Raw genomic sequence first — 8,292 nt, forward strand, 5'->3', positions numbered from 1 at the left:
GTGGTGAACAAGCCGTAAAAATTGAGATTTAGAAAAACTGTGCTATCAGTTTCGAACATTAAACAACAAATTTACACATTTTGAATCGCTGATCAAAAACATTTTCAGCCGTATCTACTTGGGAAGGCGGCATTCAGTGTCATGATCACGATCAGGTATAATATCATTGTACAATTTATACAATTGATCCAGAGAACACTTTTCCCCACAATTCGGTATATTCAATGGCAGAAGGATTTCTTCACCCGATTTTCTGTAGAAGATTTGAATGTAGTGCTCTTTTTCGCCAACTTTGTATAATTCCAAATGTACACTCGATGCAAATGGTGGCACATGAGGCTGTGGAAAAAAATATTTTAAAGAAGAAATTTACTTATTTTTCCAATGAATTAAATTACCTCGAAAAGTCCAAAGCTATTCATTAAATTGGAAATTGTGTGGTCATGTGCAGAATAAAACCAAACCGAACGGTTTGGCTCCAATGTTGAGTTTATCTTTTGTGCGAAATGTTCGAACATTTCTTTAATCAAAAATCCAGACTGTAGTCGAGCTAATTCTTTAGTATTCGTTCTCATTTTATATCGAAAAGAAGCAATGGATTCCATGGTACCATTTGGTTCGATTGCTTTTTGTACCCAATCAGGAAGTCTTCAAAATTAATTGAATGAATGAACATGGTTAGTAAAATCTGTACTAGTGATCATTATTGTATAGCTTACATTTTATTATGTTGCATTTGAACAATTAGTACCAAATATAATTCGGCAATCTCATCAATGGTGGTTAAATTCGATCCGCACATTTTCGACCAATATAAGATATTTTCTCTGTTTTCTTTAAGTATTCGCAACACTTCTGGTGATTCATTTTGATATTTTTCGAAAGCAGCAGAATATCTTGGACAATTACTACTCCCATGCAACACATAGTCCAATTTAAGGGGCATTGTGTGAACTGGTATCGGTTGCCATGCAATATCCTCATGCCATATCTCTTCAGCGTGTGGTGGAAATAGGCCAGCCAAATTAGCAAGTGCCGACATCAAGGTGCGATCTATGTCAGTCGAACGCACGTACACCTTTTTTGGTGAATATTTATCGCCAAGAAGCTTGTTGTATCTTCTTCGGAAATATTGTCCCAATGTGAAATGCTGTCTTTTACCTTCCTGTTAATGAAAGTTTTTAACAAAAAACAATTTTGGTGAAGTATTGTACAATCAAAAGTATTTACATTTGTGAGTGCTCCAAATCCACCAGGCCAATGAGTCTCATTAATGTATGGGCCATTTGGATAAATTTTTTGACGACTAAAGATATTTCGATGGCCATGACGATATAGCTGTTAATTATATAAATAATTTTGTTAATTTACACAAATTGACAAATGGAAAAACTTATTATAAAATTTGTCTCTTACAACGTGGGCAAATATCAATTGGCTATCATTTGAAGGCGGTAGAGCACTTTTATCATCTGAATCACCATTATTTTTGTACGAAAACACATAGGAGACACAGAATAAGAAAAATGTTAAAATCACAACTCTCGTAGATAACATGCTTAAAACTTAAGCCACTTTTGCTCTGACCGAATGTTTCTGACTTACTAAAACTGAACAAAAACTATATTTAACAGAATAAATTGTTTTTTTTGATGATTTTCATTCTGTTGCTCATTTGTATAAGATTGTTGATATCTTTTTTTACGGAAATTATATTCGAAAAGCCTAGCGATCAGTACTCATTAATAAAATTATCATCAAATCATTCTGAAGTCAAGTATGTGAGTGAATGGTAAAATTAATTAAAGCAGCCACATGTGGCATATATTCACATATTTTGTCATAACCTTATTCTGTTTTAACATATGGAAGCCTGATATCTAACACGGAAAAAGACTATAAGATTTTTTTATGAAAAAGGCGACAAAAAACTTAGAGTAAAAAGAACACTTGCGGTCCTGAGAAACAAAACAGAATATAAATTCGGAGAGCGGCAAAATAGATAAGCGATTTATCAACACATCGTGTGTCGTTTTTTACTCTAAGATTTTGTTTAGCACATTTTTGCATTGAGTGTATAATTATTTGTTCATTAACATCCTCTCTCTCTCTCAAAAATGATTTGGAGATTATGAGGTAAATTTTAATTTTCATCGTTTCAATGTGTGATCGAAGGAACAGCGTATTTTGACTCCAGTTTGATTATAAAAATTAAGAATAGAAAATCAGTTAATTAATAGCAATTGCTAAAGGCAATAATTTTGATGTAAGCGCCCTTCAATATTCTTTCCCTTGTGGAAATATTTCGACTTCATAGTCGACTAAAAATTGAATAATTTGGGACAAAAATGGCTAAAGCTAACTATAAGCGACTATATGCGTCTTCGTGTAATTTGAGTTGAGAAATGTCGATTGTGATCATAGTTAACTGCGGTTAACAATAAGTATATGAAATTGACTTTTGTCAACTATGTTGACTATAATCACTTTTAGTTAACTCTGAAACATAACCGACTATATTCGATTTCAATCATCTATTGGTAATTTTAACCGAATAAAAGTGATTAAAATTGACTTAATTTATAGCCAGTCAGTCATTTTTTTCCACAAGGGTTTGCGATAGTTTTTTATGCAAATGCGGTCTACGTACACGTTTTTTCGATCGTTAATCAAATTTGATTCTGTGTTCTCTATATTTGAACTTATTTCTGACTCTGCAGTCAGTTGCATAATTTTTTCAATTTTATACATTAATATAGAAATCGCAGTACACAATGGCGACGTGAATTACTACACACAATAAACTTTTCAAGTAATTTTAGAGCTATTGTCCATCAATCTACGTAGTAGCCGGTTTTACCTATGAATAATGTTTTTGATCTGCTACTTTAATTTTGGTAATGAAAGAGAAATGAAATATATAAAGTAATGCATTTTTTTTAATTTTTATTGATTTTTATTTGGTTGGGAAAGTCAGCTACAACAGCTACAATGATACGTTTCTATAAAGGTTCTAAATACGAAATATCCAACCATTTACGATTCGCATCCAATACATCTTCGGCAACAAGAATCGGTTGTGGGTAAAAAGATTTGATAGTGACTCTGACGCGACCTTTGACCAATGCCAACATGTATTCATAATCTCCTACAGTGATTGTGTCAGGATAATCATTTCCAAAAATGTACAAGTTAGTTAAATTTTTCCCCCCTTTCAGTATTCCTGTGATTCCGGCAATGGTAAATGGTGTCTGTGATCTCAAGACTACAATTTCTTTGAGTTTGGGTAGATGACCAGCGATACGAATCAATTGCTTCTCTGAAATTGTTTCAAAACATAATTTCTTCAAAAATTTCAGCTTGATTATGTTTTCTATGTCATCCCATTCGCCTCGTACTTGTAGGTTCTCAATGCGAACATCATTACTTGCAAATGCATCAAGTAATTTGTTTAAAGAAACTACTCCTATTAAAAAATCAAATCTGAAAGTTTTCAAATGTTTCAATCTGGATAAAAGCTCTAAGTCGCTTGTATGTTCGTAATTTGTGAACTTGATTGACAAAGTTTCAAGACTTTGTCCATAATTTGCAATATTTTTAAAAATTGATGTTGCTTCACGTAGAGTATCTACTTCGAAATGTTTGAGTTGTGGATTCAACATCAGGAATTCATTGAGTTTGACAACAGTGATTGGGTTTAACAACGAAGTAAAATGTTCTAACTTTGGAAAACGTTGCTGAATATTAGTATGTGTTATTCCAATCAACGTTAAACGTTTAAGTTGATCCATTAGATCGATTTCAGATATAAAACCACAACTATCCAATGTGACCATTTCGAGTGTCTTGAATGGATATCGATGTGGAAGATGACGCTCTCCAAAATTCGGAATGTCATTTATAATAGTGAGTTCACTCAATGATTCGCCACAATATTTGGCGATTATATTGAGTATATCGTATTCAGATTTCTCTCTATATGTCCAAAAAATTGATTTAAGTAATGAACCGAAAATCCTTAGAAAATCGTTTAAAATCGTTTTTCCAAATTCTCTGTCATCAATTTTCAAACTTTTGAACTTTCGCGGATAGGCTGCTTGTGCGTTATTTTGAAAGTGAACGCACACATTGGCCGCGTTGAAATAGTCCTGACAGTTATCCAATTTTCGTAGGACTTCTCGAAGGCAATCGTTGTTGAGTGAATTCACGATGTTTTTCATTGAGTCCTGGGCGGGTGGAAGGTTTTGAAAAATACTCTCCGAGGAATAAGTTTTGGATGATGCCATTTTGATATAATACACAAAATTGATGGTTTTTGAACAAAACTGGATTTTTACTGATTTATGAATATTCACTTCGGCTGAGATGTTTTAACTTCAAGTACAAAAATGTGACTGACGAAAAATGAATCTGCATCCACTTTTATACCCATTTCGGTACAGAGAGAGTGGATAAGTAGTAATTAGAATGTCATTATGCGTAAATAAACCTTAATTATTTTTCTGACATAGCATGTTTTCTTTCTTAATTATCTCATTAACGCACCGAAACTATGACTATACTGTCAAACAACTAACGCTACAACGGATTTCAGTGTAAACTACACTAAGTTGCAAGTTGTCATCAAGTTGACTCTCACTTAAATTTTTATTAAAATTATATTTTCATTTAATAATTGCTAATAATTTATATTTTTATACAAATACGAAAAAACAACAGCAAATGTCAAATGTATTCAAATTTTACTCCTAACATAATCAATGAAAAGTTAGTCGATTTCATTTGTAAAACCGTCTACTAGCTAGATTAATGGGTAATCGTGTTTATACAAACCCTTCTATCCAAATACATTGGTTCCATAGGAAACAGAAAAACAAACGTGTTTTACTAAAACCGAATATAATATTTATGAGAGTCAAATAAAAACATTTATACTTTCAGTGCAAAAATGAGACAGATAAAATCGTAATTTCTTATGCTGTTTTTCCGAAAAGACTTTTTTAGCGTGTTTATAAACACGTATAAGTCTCGGACTAGTGTGAAATAAAAGACTTAAGTAACAAATGCTTTTATATCTATAATCATTTCTTCATAAACTCCATAAATATGATTGTGCACACACGGGAATAATGTATAGATTATTGGTAGAAATGATTTTTTTTTTTAAATCTATACAAAAGTTTAGATATCTCAACAAAAATTTATTTTTTATTAAAAAAATATTTTCTCAATTTCAATAAATACGAGGGTTGCTCCATAATTTTTTTTAAAAACATATATAACACAGTTGTTTTTTGTCGAAAATGGTTTTATTGTTTTTCAAAATATTCCCCGAGATGATCGATACACTTTTGCATTCGATGAAACCATTTGTCATAGCATTCGTGCCACTCCGAAACTGATATCTCCAAAACGTGTGTTTTGAACGCTTCAACTGCTTCTTCTGGTGTCGAAAATCGTTGACCACGTAGTTTTTTCTTCACGCTTGGGAACAAAAAAAAGTCATTGGGTGCCAGGTCAGGACTGTACGGTGGATGACCCATCAGTTCGATGTTTTGACCGGTCAAAAATCGAGTAGTTTGAAAAGATGTGTGAGAGCTCGCATTATCGTGATGAAGAATTATTTTGCGACGGTGGTTGTTTTTTCTTATTTCACCAAACACTTCGGGCAAACAAATGGTGGTATACCAATCAGAATTGACGGTCTTACGATCCTCTAGTGGAACGGTTGCCACATGACCACTTCTCCCGAAAAAACAGGCGACCATTCGCTTCGAAGTGCTTCTTGCTCGAACAACTTTCGTTGGGTTATCTTCATTTTGGAAGACCCATACAGTCGACTGCTGTTTCGTTTCGGGCTCATAGGCATATATCCACGATTCGTCACCAGTGACGATTTTATTAACGTCTTTTGAAGCACCACGATTGAATTTCTTGAGCATTTCTTTACACCAACTCACACGAGCCATTTTTTGTTCATCGGTCAATTTATGTGGGATCCAACGAGAGCAAATCTTTTTTACGGCTAAATGTTCATGCAAAATTGTATGTATGCTGTGGGATGAAATGCCCAAAGATGCCTCAATCTCACGGTAGGTCACATGACGATCTTCCATAATCAGTTTTCTGACAGCATCGATGTTTTGTGGCACAACAGCCGATTTTGGACGACCTGTATGAAACTCGTCTTTGAGCGAACTACGACCGCAACGGAATTCTCGGTACCAGTTATAAATTGTCTGAAGGGTTGGTGCTTCATTGCCAAAGGCCAAATGAAGTCGATCGAAACACTGTTGTTGAGATAATTTACTTCGAAAATCGTAGTAAATCATTTTACGAAAATCTTCACGTGTAAAATTCATTTTTTTGTTGAGTCGCAGTTTACCAGTCACTGTAAACAATACAAATAGCGTTCGTACGACAAAAGGTTCAGGGCACGAATACATACCAAAACATCAAACTTTACGAATATGACAATGGTTTACATCGGGCAACACTATAAGTACCATTTTAAAAAAAATTATGGAGCAACCTACGTATCGCAATATTTATTGAAATTGAGAAAATATTTTTTTAATAAAAAATAAATTTTTGTTGAGATATCTAAACTTTTGTATAGATTTAAGAAAAAAAATCATTTCTACCAATAATCTATACATTATTTCCGTGTGTGTGTACTTGTGAAATCTGGTTGTATAAAAAAGTATATCCTTAGAGATAAGAATTTTTATTTGATTCTCAACGTGGTGAACAAGCCGTAAAAATTGAGATTTAGAAAAACTGTGCTATCAGTTTCGAACATTAAACAACAAATTTACACATTTTGAATCGCTGATCAAAAACATTTTCAGCCGTATCTACTTGGGAAGGCGGCATTCAGTGTCATGATCACGATCAGGTATAATATCATTGTACAATTTATACAATTGATCCAGAGAACACTTTTCCCCACAATTCGGTATATTCAATGGCAGAAGGATTTCTTCACCCGATTTTCTGTAGAAGATTTGAATGTAGTGCTCTTTTTCGCCAACTTTGTATAATTCCAAATGTACACTCGATGCAAATGGTGGCACATGAGGCTGTGGAAAAAAATATTTTAAAGAAGAAATTTACTTATTTTTCCAATGAATTAAATTACCTCGAAAAGTCCAAAGCTATTCATTAAATTGGAAATTGTGTGGTCATGTGCAGAATAAAACCAAACCGAACGGTTTGGCTCCAATGTTGAGTTTATCTTTTGTGCGAAATGTTCGAACATTTCTTTAATCAAAAATCCAGACTGTAGTCGAGCTAATTCTTTAGTATTCGTTCTCATTTTATATCGAAAAGAAGCAATGGATTCCATGGTACCATTTGGTTCGATTGCTTTTTGTACCCAATCAGGAAGTCTTCAAAATTAATTGAATGAATGAACATGGTTAGTAAAATCTGTACTAGTGATCATTATTGTATAGCTTACATTTTATTATGTTGCATTTGAACAATTAGTACCAAATATAATTCGGCAATCTCATCAATGGTGGTTAAATTCGATCCGCACATTTTCGACCAATATAAGATATTTTCTCTGTTTTCTTTAAGTATTCGCAACACTTCTGGTGATTCATTTTGATATTTTTCGAAAGCAGCAGAATATCTTGGACAATTACTACTCCCATGCAACACATAGTCCAATTTAAGGGGCATTGTGTGAACTGGTATCGGTTGCCATGCAATATCCTCATGCCATATCTCTTCAGCGTGTGGTGGAAATAGGCCAGCCAAATTAGCAAGTGCCGACATCAAGGTGCGATCTATGTCAGTCGAACGCACGTACACCTTTTTTGGTGAATATTTATCGCCAAGAAGCTTGTTGTATCTTCTTCGGAAATATTGTCCCAATGTGAAATGCTGTCTTTTACCTTCCTGTTAATGAAAGTTTTTAACAAAAAACAATTTTGGTGAAGTATTGTACAATCAAAAGTATTTACATTTGTGAGTGCTCCAAATCCACCAGGCCAATGAGTCTCATTAATGTATGGGCCATTTGGATAAATTTTTTGACGACTAAAGATATTTCGATGGCCATGACGATATAGCTGTTAATTATATAAATAATTTTGTTAATTTACACAAATTGACAAATGGAAAAACTTATTATAAAATTTGTCTCTTACAACGTGGGCAAATATCAATTGGCTATCATTTGAAGGCGGTAGAGCACTTTTATCATCTGAATCACCATTATTTTTGTACGAAAACACATAGGAGACACAGAATAAGAAAAATGTTAAAATCACAACTCTCGTA

At 33.5% G+C, this 8,292-nt stretch overlaps 2 protein-coding genes across 2 annotated transcripts; both read right to left on the reverse strand.

Annotated features, from left to right (window-relative positions):
* Nucleotides 1-6: 6 nt before the first annotated feature.
* LOC116344939 (prostatic acid phosphatase-like) lies at nucleotides 7-1,737 on the reverse strand. The gene is made up of 5 exons (XM_031773798.1): nucleotides 1,417-1,737; nucleotides 1,231-1,338; nucleotides 720-1,165; nucleotides 399-648; nucleotides 7-339 (listed from the first exon to the last, which is right to left on the reverse strand). The coding sequence occupies exons 1-5, from the start codon at nucleotides 1,555-1,557 to the stop codon at nucleotides 115-117; spliced, it is 1,170 nt and encodes a 389-aa protein (XP_031629658.1). The 5' UTR covers nucleotides 1,558-1,737; the 3' UTR covers nucleotides 7-114.
* Nucleotides 1,738-6,669: 4,932 nt separating this feature from the next.
* On the reverse strand, nucleotides 6,670-8,285 carry LOC116344940 (prostatic acid phosphatase-like). Its single transcript, XM_031773799.1, has 5 exons — nucleotides 8,160-8,285; nucleotides 7,974-8,081; nucleotides 7,463-7,908; nucleotides 7,142-7,391; nucleotides 6,670-7,082 (listed from the first exon to the last, which is right to left on the reverse strand). Exons 3-5 carry the CDS (start codon nucleotides 7,783-7,785, stop codon nucleotides 6,858-6,860), a joined length of 798 nt encoding a protein of 265 aa, XP_031629659.1. The 5' UTR covers nucleotides 7,786-7,908; nucleotides 7,974-8,081; nucleotides 8,160-8,285; the 3' UTR covers nucleotides 6,670-6,857.
* Nucleotides 8,286-8,292: the final 7 nt, after the last annotated feature.

Source organism: Contarinia nasturtii, unplaced genomic scaffold, assembly GCF_009176525.2.
Source record: "Contarinia nasturtii isolate CC-2019 unplaced genomic scaffold, AAFC_CNas_1.1 Cnas_scaffold_1230, whole genome shotgun sequence".
NCBI lineage: Eukaryota > Metazoa > Arthropoda > Insecta > Diptera > Cecidomyiidae > Contarinia > Contarinia nasturtii.